The sequence below is a fragment of the Poecile atricapillus genome, chromosome 4 (assembly GCF_030490865.1).
Source record: "Poecile atricapillus isolate bPoeAtr1 chromosome 4, bPoeAtr1.hap1, whole genome shotgun sequence".
In the NCBI taxonomy this organism is placed as follows: Eukaryota; Metazoa; Chordata; class Aves; order Passeriformes; family Paridae; genus Poecile; species Poecile atricapillus.
In genome coordinates, this window is record NC_081252.1 from 75,769,866 (window position 1) to 75,791,276 (window position 21,411).

General features: G+C 51.0%; 1 protein-coding gene across 1 annotated transcript in view; it reads right to left on the minus strand.

Annotated features, from left to right (window-relative positions):
* The window catches only part of SFXN5 (sideroflexin 5), a 115,152-nt gene extending 99,881 nt beyond the window's left edge, over window positions 1-15,271 (minus strand). Inside the window, 3 exon segments of the mRNA XM_058837780.1 lie at window positions 4,184-4,252; window positions 15,103-15,166; window positions 15,168-15,271. Of these exon segments, the coding sequence (XP_058693763.1) occupies window positions 4,184-4,252; window positions 15,103-15,166; window positions 15,168-15,271 (237 nt within the window).
* Window positions 15,272-21,411: the final 6,140 nt, after the last annotated feature.

Below are 21,411 nucleotides of genomic sequence, written 5' to 3' on the forward strand. Positions count from 1 at the left end.
CTGGCTGCAGGCACAGCCCAGCCCGCTCTCCGTGTCCCTGCTCCAGGGATGACACACACGGCAGACTTGACTCCAGCTGGCCCCATTGTATTGGATCCACAGTGACAGACAACAGGAGCCAGAAACTTTTTGTTCGAGTGGAGCCAGCAGATGTGACACTGAATAAACACAGACAGTCAATCTGCTGAGTAAGAAGGTATCGTTCGTATAAATAACATACATCTAATCCTGCTTCCATTTTAAACCCAAATATGGGAATGCAAGATGCTCTGCAGAGCCAGGCTCTGAACAATGAGACGAGGCACAGAGAGCAGGCAGCCCCTCGCAGCTCTCCTGACTTCTGCTTCCACCTGCAGCCATTGCCAGCTCTTCCTCCAGGAACAGCTGGGTGCTAACAGCGAGTCCAGGTGAGATGAGTTATCAAAATCACCTTATCAAAACACCTGCTGGCCCCCACAGACCTTAATTAGAGAGCAATTAAAACTATGATTCCAATCATTTTAGCCTGACACGTCCCCATGCCAGGCCCTGACCCCGGGGACATCTCGGGGCCGGGACTGGTGACCCTGCAATGCCAATTTCCCAATTTTGCTGGAGGATTTGCAGCTGCCAAGAAATGATTTCATTGCCAGGAATGAGGTGAAGGAGCAGCCCCGAGGTTCCTGAGGCCCCAGGAGATGGCAGGACATCAGAGCACAGCTAGGGCAGAACCCGGGGCCACCCCACGAGGGTTCCCTCCTCCAGAACCTCTGAAACACGAGGAAGTTCCTGATGGTGTCAGGAATCTGTTTCTGATGGTGTCAGGAATCTGTTTTATTGGAAAATAAACACCTAAAGGATGAGTGTCACCGTGACTGATCATCCTCTCAGCTCCCCACTCGGAGAGATCCCTCATCCCTCCTCACAACACCAGCAGGCTGCGGTGATGGAGCAAACAGCCATCCAAAAAACCATGGAGAAAATGAAATATCACCACATTTCCCTGCGTTTTCCACGGGATTAACCTCCATTCCCATTAGACACTCATTCATCTACTCTTTTTTTCCCGTTTGCCAACGAGCTCCTCCAAGCCAAGCAGGGATTTGTTTGTTCCTGGGAGCCCTGGGGCTGGGAGATGCAGCCATCTGTCAGCTCCCTGCACACCCCTGGGGCTCAGCAAACCCTTCCTCAGCTCCCATTTGCCCCCTCAGCCATCGAGGGAAAGCAAAAAAACTCCGAGTTCCCCGTCTGCACGGCCCAGCCAATGTAAAAACACAGAGCAGAGCGAGCAAAAAGCAGATTTTGTGCCCCAAGAAGCGGCCCAGGGGATTATTTTATTCTTTTTTATTGCAGAGATGCTGCAGGTGGCCTGAGACATCCCTGCCACGGAATTCACGCTCCCAGAGGAGATGACAAAGGGCACTGCCCTCCCTGGAAAGCCCCCAAGCCATTCCTGAAGACCCCAAAGTTCAGCCCTGTCCTTTCCCAGCCCCAGAGATGGACACCAAACCTCCCTGACTTGTTGAGGTTCCCTCCAGAACCCAAAACTGCTCCATTCTGACCCAGGATAAAACTGGGTAAAACATCAGAATTTGTTCTTTTTATTCCCTAATAATAAAAATTATTATTTTTTTTTAATTTGGAAAAAAAATTAAAATAAAAAGGAAAAAGCAGCTGTCCTTCACTGAAAATCCACAGAATTCCAGAGCAGGAGCAGAACTTTTCCTTCCCAAGGGTTTCCCACCACCCTCAGCCCTCACCTGATGGAATCAAAGAATAAAAAGGAAATCAAAAAATAAAAAGGAAAAAATAAAAAGGAAAAAGCAGCTTTCCTTCACTGAAAATCCACAGAATTCCAGGAATTCCACAGAGCAGGAGCAGAACTTTTCCTTCCCAAGGGTTTCCCACCACCCTCAGTCCTCACCTGATGGAATCAAAGAATAAAAAGGAAATAAAAAATAAAAAATTAATTAATTAATTAATTAATTTTTTAAAAAAATTAATTAATTAATTAATAGAAAATAAAAAGGAAAAAATAAAAATGAAAAAGCAGCTGTCCTTCACTGAAAATCCACAGAATTCCATAGCAGGAGCAGAACTTTTCCTTCCCAAGGGTTTCCCACCATCCTCAGCCCTCACCTGATGGAATCAAAGAATAAAAAGGAAATAAAAAATAAAAAATAAAAAATAATTAATTAATTTAAAAATAAAAAAATTATTAATTAATTAATTAATAGAAAATAAAAAGGAAAAAATAAAAAGGAAAAAGCAGCTGTCCTTCACTGAAAATCCACTGAATTCCAGAGCAGGAGCAGAACTTTTCCTTCCCAAGGGTTTCCCACCACCCTCAGCCCTCACCTGATGGAATCAAAGAGCTGAGGCAAAGCTGGACAACAAAAAATGGAAATAAAGGGGCAGAGTTGGAGTCAGAGGCACAGAGAGTGCGCCCTTATCTCTGATACCTGGCTCTGACATCCAACAAAGCACTGAATCTCATATAACACCCTGAAAACAACTGTAAAATAGAAAAACTAGCAGTGTAAATGTGTAAATTAGAGAGTTTTCTTAAGTCAATGGGTGAAAAAGTTAAAGTTTGGAGTTTAAACCAGTTTAGAGAACAAGAGACAAGAGGGAGGATTTAGGGTGTTGTCTCTTTCCATTCTTTCTTCTTCATCTTCTTCTTCCAGAGGTTTTTGGGTAGCAGTGATTGGACAGAGAATGCCTCAGTGCAGCACTCAGGTGTTGGGTCATTGGGTCATTAAGGAAAATAATTTACTTGGCATCTGTTAATTGGGTAAATGAAGATATAAAAGACCTTGAAGATCTTTGTTGGCCATTTTTCACCTTTCTATCTTAGTGCACATAGCTCCTTGTACCTTGTATCCATGTAATGCTGATAAAAATAAACAACCAAGAGAGAAAAAACTGCCTCCCTCTCATCAACTTCAGTTCAAGGGGAGAAAAAACCCAACCACGAGAGTGATGGAGACAGGGCAGGACCCCCAAACCCTGTTCCAAAAGGAGGGAAAACCGCAGCAGAGCTCTGCAGAACTGCACCAAACCCGTCCCCTTCGCTCCTCGAATCCAAAGCTGCTCTCTCGTCCCCTCACCTGCGGTTTGGCCATGAAAACCCACAGGAATTTTCCTCCTGAGGAGAAAAACCAGCAGAACTTTTGCCAAAAGCTGGCCCAGGGGGCTGGGGCTCACTGGTGCCAGCCAGGCTTGAGCCTCTCAATCCATCCCCTGTGTTATAAAACCCTATTGTGACATTTCACAAGTATTAGGATGAATATTATATGTTAAATACTTTTTGATTGTGTATGTACTTTTCCTCTTGCTGACAAGTTTTAAGCTTAAAGGAATTTGGTGGTACAAAGCAAAGAAACCCCAGAGGGCAAAGACAGTGGGGCCCAAGCTGTTATCAGTGCAAGGACAATGGAGATCAAGCTGTTATCAGTGCAAGGACAATGGAACCCAGGCTGTTATCAGTGGAAGGACAATGGAACCCAGGCTGTTATCAGTGGAAGGACAATGGAACCCAGGCTGTTATCAGTGGAAGGACAATGGAGATCAATCTGTTATCAGTGGAAGAACATGGAACCCAGACTGTTATCAGTGGAAGGACAATGGAACCCAGACTGTTATCAGTGCAAGGACAATGGAACCCAGGTTGTTATCAGCAGCAGGACAATGGAACCCAGACTGTTATCAGCAGAAGGACAATGGAACCCAGGTTGTTATCAGCAGAAGGACAATGGAACCCAGGCTGTTATCAGCACTCACCACTTGCAAAGAAAGGAAATCAAATTCCAATAAAATGATGATCAGCAAAAATAAAAGCCATGCTCTGAAGAGGCGGGTCCAGGGCGTAACCGTGCAAAATGCTTCTTAGGAAAGTTTGAATCTGCATTAAACCCTCACAGCAGGAGGGGATAAAAACAATGTTCCAAAGATATCAGGTGTGTCAATATCAAAGATATCAAAGATATCCTGGCAACACACCAGGGCACCCAGCCATAACTCTTTGCTTTATTTTATGTCTCTTATTGCTCTTATTAAACCTTTTTAAAATTTTACAGGAGAGTGAAGTTGGTTTTTCACACCCATGAGCCACAAACCCTGTGGAGACACTTCTGCTGCTCCCAGCAGAGCCTGCTTCTCATCTCCAGCTGTAAGAGCCTCCCAAAACAGAGCTGAGCATTACCTCGGTCACAAAGAGAGTGCGGGGGTCGATGATGTCCAGGAAGTGCCTGAATCTGCCGTAAAATGAAGTCTGGAAAAGAGGAGACAAAAAAAGCAAACCCAAGTTCAGTGAGGAATTGCCTTTCGGGGTTTATTTCCTTTGCACAATGAAGCATTAACTGCAAATGAATCATAGAGGAGGTTTTGACTGGTAATTTGGGCTAGGAAAGCCAAATCACTCCAGGATTCCCTGGATCCCTCCTTTTGCTCCCAGGAAAAGCCTCTCCAGCAGCTTTTCCATTGAGTTATCCCTACACAAACACACCCAGCCTGGACTTTTCCCAAAGTGCCACCAGGAACGAGCCCAGGCTGGCCCTGAGCGCTTCCAGAACCAGGAAAAGTCTGGAAGAAGGGATCTGTGAAACAGGAGGGGAAGGTGATGGGCAGCTCCAGAGGGAAGGAGACTCAGTGCTCAGACAGTGAAAATAAAAGTATCAGTGGAATTTATCCCAACTCCAAGCACCAGACCATGAAATATTGCGGGATTGGGAGCCCTTGGGATGCATGAACATCATCACTCCAACATCAGCTGGATTCCCTGATCCAGAATTCCAGAGCCTCAGGCCAAGTGGGCTCAGGGCAGCCCCTTCCAGAGCTCTGTGGTGTCCCTGGCTGTGATCCTCATCCACGAGGGGCTGATACACAGCTGGAACTGCTGATACACAGCTGGAGTTACTGCTGCTGCACAGCTGGAACTGCTGATGCACAGCTGGAGTTACTGCTGCTGCACAGCTGGAACTGCTGATGCACAGCTGGAGTTACTGCTGCTGCACAGCTGGAGCTGCTGATACACAGCTGGAGTTACTGCTGCTGCACAGCTGGAGCTGCTGCCTCCAACAACAGCAGGACGAGGGGATTTAAAATCTGACTTCGCCGCTGCCCTCGTGGCCGTGACACGCTGAGAAAAGCCACATTAATTAAATTTAATTAATTAATTAACAGGAATTCAATGGAACACCAGCGTTTCACACCCGCCTGAGCAAGGAGTGAATGGCGAGGGAGGGCGAAGGGGACCTCAAGTGCCGAGGGCAGGACAGAAATGGCATCTGGAACCAGCAGCTCCATCCCCAGGGTGAGGCTTTGGCTGGCACTGAGCTCCTGCCAGGCCAAGCTCAGCCAGGCCCAGCTTAAGGCCAGGTTTAAGCAGCTCAGCTCCGTCCTGATGTTATCCCAGTCTCCCATTCCCACACAGCTGGGGCTCAGCTGGGCAGCTGAGAGTGCCCAGATCCCGAAATCGGGGAATGGCTGGGATGGAAGAGACCCTAAAGAGGATCCAGGGTCACCCCAGCCATGGCAGGGACAGCTCCACTGTCCCAGGAGCTCCAGCCCTGTTATAGATACATTTTATATTGTTGGCTTTTTGCAAATATTAAATGAATGTTATGTGTATAAGAATGAGAAATTTTGTTGTATTGATACAGTTTTCTTTATTTCTGTTATTGATGAAATTTAGAAATAGTTGTATAATACATATAGGTTAGGCTATGGCAGAGTATTAAAATAAAAACTGCTTTTGTTTGTATAACCCAAAGACTGAAAAAGAAAGCTGGAGACACTTTTTTTCCTTTTGTAAACTCTCTTACCCAGATGAAGACAGCAGTGACCAGAACTCTGGGGGAGGAATTTATTGCATTTCTGGTATCAGGGAATGTAAATCTCAATGGCACCAAGAGGATTGATCTATTGGGAAGGGGGCAAGAGAAAACTGAACAGAAGAACCCCAAAGATCCTAAGAAGAATGTCTGAATATGTGTGAGAATTTATGGATATGTGTGAGGATTTCTGGATATGAATGAGAATTTATGGATATAGATGAGAATTTCTGGATATGGATGAGAATTTCTGGATCTGTAGCAGGGTTCTGTTTTTAAGGGACAATCCTTTGTCAGTGAGGTGAATGCAGAGACACCCGGCCCTATCTGGATACTTTATTTTTTTCTCCTGATTGTTTTTTTTTATTCAACTTTTAAATTCTATAAAAATGATGTGAAGCTGGTTTTTCACAAGCCCCAGTGTCCAGCCTGGCCTGGGGCACTGCAGGGATTCAGGGATCTGGGAATTGCAGGAAGGGATGAGGGATTTGTTTGCAGGTGCTGCTGCCTGAACTCGTCCGTTCTGTGCTCAGAGAACACCAAAAGCAGCAGGAGCTGAGTCTGGACAGGCTTTACCGGCTTTGGGTGAGCTCTGGTGAGTCAGAGCCGCGTTTACCACACCTGGAGCCCTCTGAGACCCGGCTCAACAGAGCCAGGCCTAACCCAGAGCCACGAGAGCTCAGCTCAACACAGCCAGGCCCAGCTCAACAGAGCCAGGCTCAACCCAGAGCCACGAGAGCTCAGCTCAACACAGCCAGGACTAACCCAGAGCCACAAGAGCTCAGCTCAACAGAGCCAGGCTCAGCTCAACAGAGCCAGACCTAACCCAGAGCCACGAGAGCTCAGCTCAAAAGAGCCAGGCCCAGCTCAACAGAGCCAGGCTCAACCCAGAGCCACGGGAGTTCAGCTCAACAGAGCCAGGCCTAACCCAGAGCCACGAGAGCTCAGCTCAACAGAGCCAGGCTCAACCCAGAGCCACGAGAGTTCAGCTCAACAGAGCCAGGCTCAACCCAGAGCCAGGAGAGCTCAGTTCAACAGAGCCAGGCCTAACCCAGAGCCACAAGAGCTCAGCTCAACACAGCCAGGCCCAGCTCAACAGAGCCAGGCTCAACCCAGAGCCACGAGAGCTCAGCTCAACAGAGCCACAAGGGCTCAGCTCAACAGAGCCAGGCTCAACCCAGAGCCACGAGAGCTCAGCTCAACAGAGCCAGACCTAACCCAGAGCCACAAGAGCTCAGCTCAACAGAGCCAGGCTCAACCCAGAGCCACGAGAGCTCAGCTCAACAGAGCCAGACCTAACCCAGAGCCACGAGAGCTCAGTTCAACAGAGCCAGGCTCAACCCAGAGCCACAAGAGCTCAGCTCAACAGAGCCAGGCTCAACTCAGAGCCACGAGAGCTCAGCTCAACACAGCCAGGCCCAGCTCAACAGAGCCAGGCTCAACCCAGAGCCACGAGAGCTCAGCTCAACAGAGCCAGGCTCAACTCAGAGCCATGAGAGCTCAGCCCAACAGAGCCAGGATCAGCTCAACAGAGCCAGGCTCAACCCAGAGCCACAAGAGCTCAGCTCAACAGAGCCAGGACTAACCCAGAGCCACGAGAGCTCAGCTCAACAGAGCCAGGCTCAGCTCAACAGAGCCACAAGAGCTCAGCTCAACCCAGAGCCACAAGAGCTCAGCTCAACAGAGCCACAAGAGCTCAGCTCAACAGAGCCAGGCTCAACCCAGAGCCACAAGAGCTCAGCCCAACAGAGCCAGGATCAGCTCAACAGAGCCAGGCTCAACCCAGAGCCACGAGAGCTCAGCTCAACAGAGCCAGGCCTAACCCAGAGCCACGAGAGCTCAGCTCAACACAGCCAGGCCCAGCTCAACAGAGCCAGGCCTAACCCAGAACCACGAGAGCTCAGCTCAACAGAGCCAGGCTCAACGAGGGCTCCCTGGCCGTCCATCCCTGCTCTCCTCCTGCAGGGCTGCCCAGCTCCTGAACAAACATCCTTTGTTTTGTGCTCTCCAGCCACGGGACTCGGGACTCGCTGTTTTTCCCTTTCAGATCTCGTGGAAAGCTTCCTCCCCGCTTGGCTTCCCATCATCCAGGCCATTCCTGTTCCCAGTTTATTCTCCTGACTGGAAGCTGAATGGATTTTTTCAGTTCAAGGTTGGTTTTCACAGAGCTGCATACAAGACACAGGGCAAAAAAAAAAAAAAACCAAACCAAAAAAAGCCCCCAGCAATTCCCAATAATTCAGAAATTTGGAGGAAATTGGGAAGGGTTGGAATTCCCAGATTTGCTGGGGCTGCCCCTGGATCCCTGGCAGTGCCCAAGGTCAGGATGGACACTGGGTTTGGGATAGAGGGAGGCGTCCCTGCCTATGGATGGGGTGGGATTCAGGAATCCCAATCCAAGCTGGGATTCAGGAATCCCAATCCAAACTGGGATTCAGGAATCCCAATCCAAACTGGGATTTATGAATCCCAATCCAAACTGGGATTCAGGAATCCCAATCCAAGCTGGGATTTAGGAATCCCAATCCAAGCTGGGATTTAGGAATCTCAATCCAAACTTGGATTCAGGAATCCCAATCCAAGCTGGGATTTAGGAATCTCAATCCAAACTGGGATTCAGGAATCCCAATCCAAGCTGGGATTTAGGAATCCCAATCCAAACTGGGATTCAGGAATCCCAATCCAAGCTGGGACTCAGGAATCTCAATCCAAGCTGGGATTCAGGAATCCCAATCCAAGCTGGGATTTAGGAATCTCAATCCAAGCTGGGATTTAGGAATCCCAATCCCAGCTGGGATTTAGGAATCCCAATCCAAACTGGGATTCAGGAATCCCAATCCCAGCTGGGATTCAGGAATCCCAATCCAAGCTGGGATTCAGGAATCCCAATCCAAACTGGGACTCAGGAATCCCAATCCAAACTGGGATTCAGGAATCCCAATCCAAGCTGGGATTCCATGAGCCAGCCCAGGAGATGGGAATGGGATGAGAGGAACAGCCCAGTGCCCTCCCTGCCAGCCCAACCCGAATTTCCCCGAGGCTGGAGATGGTTCCCTTCTCCCAGCCCTGCTCCCATCCCCTGCCAGGCACGGAATTCCTCAGATTCCCACGAGTCTGACCTTCCTCTCCCAAAAATCCATCCCTGGCCTCCTTCCCCCTTGAATTCCTGGAGCAGCTGCTGGAGTAAACTGGGAGCAAACTGAATATCACAAATTTCCTGTGATTAATCTGGGATATTTTGGGAGTGCTCTCAGCAGCCTGTGAACATGATGAAGTGGTTGGGAATATTAATGGGATATTAATGGGATATTATTGGGATATTAATGGGATATCAATGGGATATTAAAGGGATATCAACGGGATATTAATGGAATATTAATGGGATATCAATGGGATATCAATGGGATATTAATGGGATATCAATGGGATATCAATGGGATATTAAAGGGATATCAACGGGATATTAATGGGATATTAATGGGATATCAGTGGGATCTTAATGGGATATCAATGGGATATCAAGGGGATATCAAGGGGATATCAAGGGGATATTAATGGGATATCAGTGGGATATCAATGGGATATTAATGGGATATTAATGGCATATTAATGAGATATCAATGGGATATCAATGGGGTATCAATGGTATATTAATGGGATATCAATGAGATCAATGAGATATTAATGAGATATTAATGGGATATCAATGGGATATTAAAGGGATATTAAAGGGATATCAATGGGATATTAATTTCATATCAATGGGATATTATTGGGATATCAATGGGATATCAATGGGATATCAATGGGATATTAATGGGATATCAGTGGGATATTAATGGAATATTAATGAGATATTAATGGGATCTCAATGCAATCTCAATGGGATATCAATGGGATGTCAATGGGATATCAATGGGATATCAAGGGGATATCAATGGGATATTAATGGCATATTAATGGGATATCAATGAGATATCAATGAGATATTAATGAGATATTAATGGGATATCAATGGGATATTAAAGGGATATTAAAGGGATATCAATGGGATATTAATTTCATATCAATGGGATATTAATGGGATATCAATGGGATATCAATGGGATATTAATGGGATATTAATGGGATATCAATGGGATATCAATGGGACATTAATGAGATCTTAATGGGATATTAATAGAATATTATTGGGATATCAATGGGATATTAATGGGATATCAATGGGATATCGAAGGGATATCGATGTGACATCAATGGGATATCAATGGGATATCAATGGGATATTAACTGGATATTAATGGGATATCAATGGGATATCAATGGGATATTAATGGAATATTAATGAGATATTAATGGGATATTAATGGGATCTCAATATGATCTCAATGGGATATCAACGGGATATTAATTTCATATCAATGGGATATCAATGGGATATCAATGGGATATTAAAGGGATATCAATGGGATATTAATGGGATATCAATGGCATATTAATGGCACATTAATGGGATATTAATTCCCTCCTGGGGCACAGCAGCTCGGGAGTGTTGTGGATCCAGGATCTGGGTCCAGCTGATCCCAGGAAATGACTCCTGGCAGGCTCCAGGCTCCTGAGGGAAGGTCAGAGCTCATTAGCGAGGTGTTAATCACCTTCGGGAGCAGAAGAATTCCAAGGATCCCGTTCAGGGCAGGCCTGGGAAGAGCTGGAGGTGTGGACAACTTCACCACTTTAATTACAGCCTGATTTTAAACGAGGTTTAATTAAGCCAGAGCCAAAAGCACGCAGGCTTGGGGTGGGGCTGAGCTCCAAACCAGGCTCACTGCAGCTTTTAATTAAAAAATTAAAAGAAAAATTGAGAGAAAAATTAAAAGCAAAATTAAAAGCAAAATGAAAAGCAAAGCAAAGGGAGCCAATTGAAGCCACTGGGACTGGGTTTGTGCCACTCCTGACCTTGTCCAGCCCACTGCAAGTCTGGGCTGGAACTGTGGAATGCCTTTGATGCCTTTAGTTTGGTTTTCCAAAGTTCAAGAGCCGAGATTCCAAAGGGAGAAGCTCCTGCAGCTCCAAGCCAGCAGCACAGGCAGGGCCAGGACAGGACACAGGAACCCCCTGGAGCAGGAGCTGGGCTTCAAATCCCAACAAAAACCAACAAATTCCCCTTCAAACCCAGCCAGGGCAACAGCAGGAGAACCTGGAGCTGCTGGAATAAACATTCCAGGATTCTGGAGCCCCTCTGCTCTGGAGCCAGGCTGGGAGAGCTGGGAATGTTCCCCTGGAGAAGGGCAAAATGCAGGGAATGCTGAGAGTCCCTGCAGGGGCTCCAGGAGAGCTGGAGAGGGACTGGGGCCAAGGGCTGCAGGGACAGGAGCCAGGGAATGGCTTCCCAAGGGAAAGGGGAGATTGGGCTGGGATCTTGGCAAGGAATTCCTGCCTGGGATTCTGCAATTCCCAGATTTGCTGGGGCTGCCCCTGGATCCCTGGGAATGCCCAAGGCCAGGCTGGGATGGATTTGGATCCACCTGGGATGGTGGGAGGTGTCCCTGCCCACGGATGGGGTTGGAATTGGTGGGATTTAAGGTCCCTTCCAACAAAAAAAGGTCTGGGATTTGGGAGCCCCTCTGCTCTGGGAGAGCTGGGAATGTTCCCCTGGAAAAGGGAAAAATCCAGGGAATCCTCAGAGTCCCTAAAGGAGCTCCAGGAGAGCTGGAATTTGGGAAAGGGCTGCAGGGACAGGAGCCAGGGAATGGCTTCCCAAGGGAAAGGGGAGATTGGGCTGGGATCTTGGCAAGGAATTCCTGCCTGGGATTCTGCAATTCCCAGATTTGCTGGGGCTGCCCCTGGATCCCTGGGAGTATCCTGGACATTGGGATTGGATCCAGCTGGGATCCTGGGAGCTGTCCCTGCCATGGATGGGTGGCCCTGGATGGGATTTAAGATCCTTCCCAACCCAATCCAGGCTGTGATTCCATGATCCTTTTAACCCAGTCCCTTCTCCACATCCCTTTAGGAAAGAGGAGTTTGATCCCAGGGATTAAAGGGAACAAAAACCTCACCCTGAGCAGCAGCTGAAGCAGCTCCTGATCTCCTGCATCTCTGCAATTCTCTGGACATGGAATCCTGGAATGCTTTGGGTGGGAAGGGACCTTAAAGCTCATCCAGCCCCAGCCCTGCCACTGGATTTTTCCCAGGATAAATGTTCCTGAGCCCTGGGAACACACAGCAGGCTTTGGGAGAGGGAGAGCTCTGCAAATCCTCAAAGGAAAAGGAATCAAATAAGGAAATAAAGAAGAGGGGGGGGGGAAAGGAGTATTTCTAGCAAATTAGCCCTACTTGTCAGAAAATTAAGTCCTCATCACAAATTCTCAAGCCCAACGTCCTCATTTCTTCCTTCACCTAAAAATAGCCCCGTTTCCAGCGGGAGCCGGAGCCTTTCCGGCAGGGAGCTGGGAAAAGGTGACTCGACAGAACAGGAGAGGAGGGAAAGCTGCACAGGCAGCAGGGAAAGAACATTCCAGAACCCCAGAGGGGCTGCTCTGCCCCTCCTGCTGCCCCAAATTCTGCAGGGAATCCCAAATCCCCAGGGGCCCAGGGTTTTGTTCCCAGCACAGAGGTTGTCCTTGTTCTCCCCGAGGGGATGAGGCTGTCCCAGCTCCAGGGCCGTGTCCCAGGAGAAAGGAGAGCTGGCATTCCATGGGAATAGGGCTGGAATAGCAAACAGCCCAACACCCCAATCCTGCCCAAACGGAGAGCTCAGACACCGGAAAAACGGGAAAGGCTGCACGGGGCAGGAGGGGAAAACACCGGAACACCCGGCAGGGAAAGGCTGGGGAATCCCTGATCCCTTGGGAATGTGCTGGTCCCTTGTGCTGATCCCTTGGGAATCTGCTGATCCCTTGTGCTGATCCCTTGGGAATTGCTGATCCCTTGGGAATGTGCTGATCCATTGGGAATTGCTGATCCCTTGGGAATTGCTGATCCCTTGGGAATGTGATCCCTTGGGAATGTGCTGATCCCTTGGGAATGTGCTGATCCCTTGGGAATCCGCTGATCCCTTGGGAATTGCTGATCCCTTGGGAATTGCTGATCCCTTGGGAATGTGCTGATCCCTTGGGAATGTGCTGATCCCTTGGGAATTGCTGATTTGGGAATCCCTGATCCCTTGGGAATGTGCTGATCCCTTGGGAATTGCTGATCCCTTGTGAATCCACTGATCCCTTGTGCTGATCCCTTGGGAATCCACTGATCCCTTGGAAATGTGCTGATCCCTTGGGAATGTGCTGATCCCTTGGGAATCACTGATCCCTTGTGCTGATCCCTTGGGAATCCACTGATCCCTTGGGAATTGCTGATCCCTTGGGAATGTGCTGGGGCTCCTCCCCAGCACCGACCTTTGGAAGGAAACACCAAGGTCAAGGTGGGGGAAATAAAGAACTGGAGAGGCTGAGCCAGGGATGGAGGGGCTGGGTTATCCATGGGAATCAGGGATGGAGGAGCTGGGTTATCCATGGGAACCAGGGCTGGGTTATCCATGGGAATCAGGGATGGAGGGGCTGGGTTATCCATGGGAATCAGGGATGGAGGGGCTGGGTTATCCATGGGAATCAGGGATGGGTTATCCATGGGGAATCAGGGATGGAGGGGCTGGGCTCTCCCAGGCCATGGTGGGAGCGGGAATGTGGAGCTGCTGCATCCTGAGCTGAGCAGAGCCAACACAGGATCCATAAATCCTGGGAATGTTCCAGCCCCTTCCTCTGTGACCCCACAACGCTCCAGACCGGGCTGTGGACCCTTGGGCAGAGGGAGCAGGAGAAAACAGGGAATGTGGGATGAAACCAACGGGACAGCAGCACCACAACCCCTCCGCAGCTCCCTGAAAATTGACAGGAGAGGGATAAATCCCCTCAAGCAGAGAAGGGGCTGATTTGCCGTGCTTGGAGGCAAAGCCTTCCCAAAGAATCCATCCCCATTCCCTGGCACCAGGGCACCCCTCGCATCCTGCAGAGGAACGGATCCTGGAACGATTCCTGAGCGCTGCCACAAGCGCCAGTCGCTCCTTAATGAACAGAACGCGCCGATCCCGTGCCTGACGCGCTGCCAAGCGTGCCTGCACTCGTCTGTGGTGTCTAGAAGGGAGAAGCGTCTCCTCCTCCTCCTCCTCCTCATTAAAAAGCTCCCTCTCTCCCCAGCTGGAGCATTCCAGGTGGAGTCACCCCCTCCCCATGGCTCCAGGACGTGCCCCGTGACCTCCTGCACCGATGGGTTGGGTTGGAGGGGACCCCAAAGCCCTTCCCGTTCCCGTGTGGGAAGAGGAAGGAGATCCTCCATGGAATGGCTCCTCTGGGAAAGGCACAGCTCATCCCAAAGGCTGCCTGGGCCAAGCCAAGCGTGGGGATAGACTCAGATGGGGATAAATGGGGGTTCTGGATGGCCGTGGGGAGTGGGAATGGTCTCCCTGGGGATTGTCCCAATGTCAGGACACACTCCCACGCCCAAGGTGAGGAGCAGCTCCTCCAGGGAGTTCTTCCAGGGAATCCTGTCCTGCTCAGGAGGGACTGAAGGGGGTTTAGGAGCCTCCATATCTCAGCCCAAATGGTTCCACAAGCACAACAAGTGGTGTCTGCTCATCCACGCTGGGTTCTGAGCCCAGCACCTGCCCTGCTCACCTGGGGCCAGGTGTGTGACCCTCCCCGTCCCCGGGTGAGCTGTGGAGGACACAGCTCTTGTCCTCTGTCACAATCTGCTGGCCTGTGCATCGTCCTGGCTGCTCACAGCCAGCGCTCCATCCATGGCCACCAAAGCCGGACACTGCCAGCCTGGCAGAGCGCCCACCTGGAGCACCGCCACTCCATCCCAGAGCTGCCCTTCCCCTCGCAGCCACCTTGGCCCTCTCCCCGGCCCCTCGGGTGAAGGACGAGCCCCCGCCATGCCACACCGGGACCCCCCTGCCCGTCCCCGCTGCCCTGGGTGCTCCCGCGGGGCTCGAACCCGCCACCCCCGGGCCCCGCGCCCGCCGCGCTGCGCCCCGCGCCACAGGGGGACCCGCCGGCACCGCGGGACCCGCCGCGGCCAGGGGGCGGTGGCTCTGACTGACAGCTCGGCCGGCCAATGGCGCGGGAGCTGCGGGCCAATCGGCGCGCGGCGCTGAGAGAGGGGCGGGGCGAAGCGGAGCGGGGAGCGGGGGGCTCCGTTCCCGGGGTGGGGGGGCGATGCCGCGCGCGAGGCGGGGACGGCTCCCGCCGCCCCTCCCGGTGTCCCCCCCGCCGCCTCCCGCCGCCCGCCGTACCTGCTCGAAGCGGGGCTTCCCCAGCTGGAACGGGGGATAGTCCGCCGGCTCCGCCATCCCGCAAGCGCCACTTTAAACAGCCTCCCCCGCCGCCAGGCCCCGCCCCCCGGCCGGCCCCGCGCTGATTGGCTGCGGCCAACCGCAGCTGCCGCGGGGCACGCCGGGACATGGAGTCCTCCCGCCACTGCCGGGGCGGGGCCAGCCCGCTCCGCCAGCCAATGGGGAACGCGCTGCCCGCGGGGCACCATGGGAAATGTAGTCCCGCCACGGCCGGGGGACCCGCGGGAGCCAGCGGGGAATGGGGACAGTCCAGAGAGAAGGGAGAGGTTCCGATGAACGGGACACGGAAAGAAGAGCTTGGCCTTAATCGTGTAATAGACTGAGCAAATAATAAAGCACAGAAAGGTGAAAGCCCAAAAACCTCTGAAAAACTACCCCGGATATTTTTGAATTTCATCCCGACGACATCTGTGATAAGGAGGACATGGAAGGGCTGGAGCGTGGCCAGGGAAGGGGCTGGAGAATTGCTGAGGGAGCTGGGAAGGGGCTGGAGAATTCCTGAGGGAGCTGGGAAGGGGCTGGAGAATTGCTGAGGGAGCTGGGAAGGGGCTGGAGAATTCCTGAGGGAGCTGGGAAGGGGCTGGAGAATTCCTGAGGGAGCTGGGAAGGGGCTGGAGAATTCCTGAGGGAGCTGGGAAGGGGCTCAGGCTGGAGCAAAGGAGGCTCAGGGGGAATTTCTGGCTCTGCACAAGTCCCTGGCAGGAGGGGACAGCCGGGGGGGATTTGGGATCTGCTCCAGGGAACAGGGACAGGAGGAGAGGGAACGGCCTCAGGGCAGCTCAGGGTGGATATTGGGAATATTCCTACATGGAAAGGAATCTGGAAGTGCCCAGGGAGGTTGGGAATTCCCATCCCTGGAGGGTTCCAAAGCCCCTGGATGTGGCCCTTGGGGACAGGGGCAGCGCTGGCCCTGGCAGGGCTGGGGATGGCTGGGCTGGCTGAGCTCGGAGTTCTTTCCCAATTCCAAAATTCACCGAGTGCATGGCTGTGTTTCCTTGTGGAATTGCAGATTCCTGCTGCGGTGGGAGCCCCACGGTCAGCAGTGACCTTTGGATCACAAATCCTGGAGCTGGCAGCGAGAAGGATTTGTGGAGATAAAGCCAAGGTCGTGCGGGGCTGGGGCTCCGCGGGGCACACGGAGCCATCCTCGGAATTCTCTCCCCCAGATTAGTGGGATAAGAGAGTCCGGACCTTCAAATGCCGGCGAAATTGTTTGGAGGATTAGGATCAATTCTCCGGGGAAGAGCAGAGGGACAGCAAACAGAGGGAGAGGAGCGGGGAGGAGAAGCAAAGGCAGCGGGTGACAGCAGCTCAGGAGCAGAATTTCCATCTAAAGGAATTAAAAATACACCTGAAAAACCCCAACGCAGCTCAGGAGCAGGATTCCCATCTAAAGGAATTAAAAAATACACCTGAAAAACCCCAACGCAGCTCAGGAGCAGGATTCCCATCTAAAGGAATTAAAAATACACCTGAAAAACCCCAATGCAGCTCGGGAGCAGGATTCCCATTTAAAGGAATTTAAAAATACACCTAAAAACTCCAATCCCTGATTGTTTCTCCCCGGGGGAAGGTGTGAATGTCCCATTTTGCTGGGGCAATGCTGCTGCTCTGCCCCGTGGCTCCAGAGCCCATCGTGTCCTCTTCTCTTCCCACCACTGAAGCAGTTTCTGATTTTGGGATCATCCAGCACCGACCCCAGTGAATCCCAGCTCTCCTGCAGCTCCTGCTGGGATGGAAAAGGGGCTCTGGCCGTGCCTGAAGGGTGAAAAGCGGAATAGGAAAGAGCGGGGAGATGGAATTTTATCATTTCTGTTTGCTTTTCCTCGGAGATGTTGCTAAAAGCCAGCAGCAGCTCCCCTGCGCTGCGCTGCTGGAATTGCCGGTGGATGTGGAGCGGATCCTGCTCCTGCCATCCCCGGGGGTCCCGAGCCCCCAGCCCCAGGGACAGCCCTGGAGCTCAATCCCCACCCCACAGCCAGAGCCGGGAAGGGAAAACAAAAATAAAACCCTAAACCCAAAGCTCAATCCCCACCCAACAGCCAGAGCCGGGAACAGAAAACAAAAATAAAACCCTAAACCCAAAGCTCAATCCCCGTAACCAGGGCTGTTCTCTCCTCCCCACACAGGAAAAAGAAAACCCTAAATCCAAAACTCAATCCCTATCCCATACCCAGAGCCGTTCTCCCCACAGAAGGGAAGCAAAACCCTAAATTCAAAGCTCAATCCTCACCCCATACCCAGGAAGGGAAAGCATAAAGAAAACCCTAAATCCAAAACTCAATCCCCATCCCCAGAGCCGTTCTCTCATCCCCACAGAGGGGAAACAAAAACAAAACCCTAAAGCCAAAGGCAGCGCTGCCAGGAGCTCTGGGGGGCCTCTCCCCCCTCCCCAAAGGCTCCAGGATCTGCCCTGGGTGATGAAGATGAGGATGAGGATGAGGATTCTGCCCTGGGTGGGGATGAGGGGGATGAGGGATCTGTCCTGGGTGGGGATGAGGATGAGGATGAGGATGAGGATGAGGATGAGGATGAGGATGAGGATGAGGATGAGGATTCTGCCCTGGGTGAGGATGAGGGGGATGAAGATTCTGCCCTGGGTGGGGATGAGGATGAAGATTCTGCCCTGGGGGATGAGGATGAGGATGAGGAAGAGGATGAGGATGAGGATGAGGATGAGGATGAGGATGAGGATGAGGATGAGGATGAGGATGAAGATGAGGATGAGGATGAGGAAGAGGATGAGGATGAGGATTCTGCCCTGGGTGAGGATGAGGATGAGGATGAAGATTCTGCCCTGGATGAGGATGAGGATGAAGATTCTGCCCCAAATCCCTGTCCCAGGGTCCCCCCATCCCACAGCCCGAGCCAGGAGCTGCTGCAGCCCCCGGTGCTGACACACGAAATGTTTGATAACAACAGAGGGGGAAAATCTGTTTATCTCCAACCACATTTGGAGTGACATAAGACTATCACTTTTTTGGTTAAATCCCAGAAAGAATATCAATTCTTTGGCTGATATCAATCCCACCAGATCCATCCCGACTGACAACTTGTGTTTCCCTGCTTTGGGAGAGGAGGGGGAGCTGCTTCCCCGCTCAAAAATGGGGCTTTTTTCCAATTTTCTTTTCTTTAGAGGGGAAAAAAAACCCCCCAGCCATGGTGTGAGCTGATCAGAAAGAGGGGTTTGGGTGGGGGGGCTCCGGGGGGGGCTCCAGGGAGGAGATCCTGGAGGGTGGGACCCCATAAACAGCCCAGAATGAGCTGTGACCCCATAGAACACCCCTGCAGGAGCTGGGACCCCATAAACACCCCAGAATGAGCTGTGACCCCATAGAGCACCCCAGAATGAGCTGGGACCCCATAAACACCCCAGAATGAGCTGGGACCCCACAGAACACCCCAGAATGAGCTGTGACCCCATGAACACCCCAGAATGAGCTGGGACCCCATAGAACACCCCAGAATGAGCTGGGACCCCATAAACATCCCTGTGCAGGAGCTGTGACCCCATAAACAGCCCAGAATGAACTGGGACCCCACAGAACACCCCAGAATGAGCTGGGACCCTACAGAACACCCCTGCAGGAACTGGGACCCCATAAACACCCCAGAAGGAGCTGGGACCCCATAGAGCACCCCAGCATGAGCTGGGACCCCATAAACACCCCAGAAGGAGCTGGGACCCCATAAACACCCCAGAATGAGCTGTGACCCCATAAACACCCCAGAAGGAGGTTTTTGATTTCAGAAATCAAAGTGATTTTTGGTAATAAATTAAACTGATTTTTGATAATAAATTAAAGTGAGATTTTTGGTAATAAAGTGATTTTTGGTAATAAATAAAAGTGATTTATTGGTAATAAATTAAAGTGATTTATTGATAATAAATTAAAGAGATTTTTTGGTAATAAATTAAAGTGATTTTTGGTAATAAATTAAAGTGATTTTTGGTAATAATGTGATTTATTTGTAATAAAGTGATTTTTGGTAATAAATTCAAGTGATTTATTGGTAATAAAGTGATTTTTGATAATAAATTAAAGTGAGTTTTGGTAATAAATTAAAGTGATTTATTGGTAATAAAGTGATTTATGGCAATAAATTAAACTGATTTATTTGTAATAAATTAAAGTGATTTTTGGTAATAAATTCAAGTGATTTTTGGTAATAAAGTGATTTATTGGTAATAAATTAAAGTGATTTATTGGTAATAAATTAAAGTGATTTTTGATAATAAATTAAAGTGATTTATTGGTAATAAAGCAATTTTTGGTAATAAATTCAAGAGATTTCCTCAATCCCTTTTGCCCGTGGCAGTCACTGGTTCCTGATCTCTCCCTGCCCTTATCCCAAATGAGGTTTTTGTTGTATTTTGTATTTTCTGTCCCTGCCCAGCTGAGGAGGGGAGTGAAAATCTGCTCTTTTCCCAAATTCCAGAGCCCAGTGCTCCCAGTGCCTGTCCCAGTTCTCCCCAGTGCTCCCAGTGCTCCCCAGTGCTCCCAGTGCTCCCAGTGCTCCCAGTGGCTGCCCCAGTGCTCCCAATGCTCCCCAGTTCTCCCAGTGGCTGCCCCAGCTCTCCCCAGTTCTCCCAGTGGCTGCCCCAGTGCTCCCAGTGGCTGCCCCAGTGCTCCCCAGTGCTCCCAGTGCTCCCCAGTGCTCCCAGTGGCTGCCCCTGTGCTCCCAGTTCTCCCCAGTGGCTGTCCCAGTTCTCCCCAGTGCTCCCTCCCAGTGCTCCCCAGTGCTCCCAGTGCCTGCCCCAGTGCTCCCAGTGGCTGCCCCAGTGCTCCCAGTTCTCCCCAGGGGCTGCCCCAGTTCTCCCCAGTGCTCCCAGTGGCTGCCCCAGTGCTCCCAGTTCTCCCCAGTTCTCCCCAGTGCTCCCCAGTTCTCCCAGTGGCTGCCCCAGCTCTCCCCAGTTCTCCCAGTGGCTGTCCCAGTGCTCCCAGTGGCTGCCCCAGCTCTCCCAGTGCTCCCAGTTCTCCCCAGTTCTCCCAGTGGCTGCTCCAGTGCTCCCAGTGTTCCCCAGTGCTCCCAGTTCTCCCCAGTTCTCCCAGTGCCTATCCCAGCCGCTCTGGGCTGCCCTCCCTGGGATGTTTCCCCTTTCCCGGGGTGGCAGCACCCAGAGATTTCCCTCCGAGCCCGAGGGGTGAACGAGAGCCCAAAGAGGGAGAGAAATATCCGGGATCAGAGGGAAGGGAACTCCTCTGTGGGAGCAGCAAAAAACCAGACAAATCCCTTTTTCCTTTCCTTTCCTTTCCTTTCCTTTCCTTTCCTTTCCTTTCCTTTCCTTTCCTTTCCTTTCCTTTCCTTTCCTTTCCTTTCCTTTCCTTTCCTTTCCTTTCCTTTCCTTTCCTTTCCTTTCCTTTCCTTTCCTTTCCTTTCCTTTCCTTTCCTTTCCTTTCCTTTCCTTTCCTTTCCTTTCCTTTCCTTTCCTTTCCTTTCCTTTCCTTTCCCCTCCCCTCTCTGGAATTATTTTGGCTGTAAAACCCCTCTGGTCCCACCCAGCCCAACCCTGCCACCACTGTCGTGTCCCCATGTCCCCAAGTGCCACCTTGGCTTGAAATCCCTCAGGGATGGGGCACTCCAGCCCTGCCCTGGAGTTTTTCCTTTCCAGGAGGGAAAAAAACCCCAAAACCCAAAACCCAAAACCCAGCCTGGCCCAGCCCAGCCCCAGCTCAGGGCACGACCCCAGACAAGGAACCCCAAAGAATCCTGAACCCCAAAGAATCCTGAACCCCAAAGAATCCTGAACCCCAAAGCTGAGCCAGGAGCAGCATTTGGGGAGGAACTCGAGGTTCCTGCAGCATTCCCACTGCTCAGCCCTCAGGAACTGTCAGGCAGGTGGAAAAGCTGCTGGAGGAGATGGACACCGTCCTCCTCCTCCTCCTCCTCCTCCTCCTCCTCCTCCTCCTCCTCCTCCTCCTCCTCCTCAAATGAACAGAAATGTCACTCGGTGTCCAGGCGCCGTCAGCACAGACGCTGTTGTCAATGAATCAGAAGTGTCTAGGAACAGCTTGAACAACTTTTATTTTTTTTTTTAAAGTGCTTAAAACGTAAATAACAAGCTCTTTATAAACATTAGTCGCAACTCTTAAAACATGAGACACACAGAACCCATTTCCTGCGGACGTGAAGAACAGGGAAACCAACAACTCCAGAAAACCCTGACGCTTCTCCCACCTGGGGATGTTTTTCCAGGTTTTTAACCCCAAACACGGCGGTTCCTTCCCAGACAAGGCTGAGTCCACG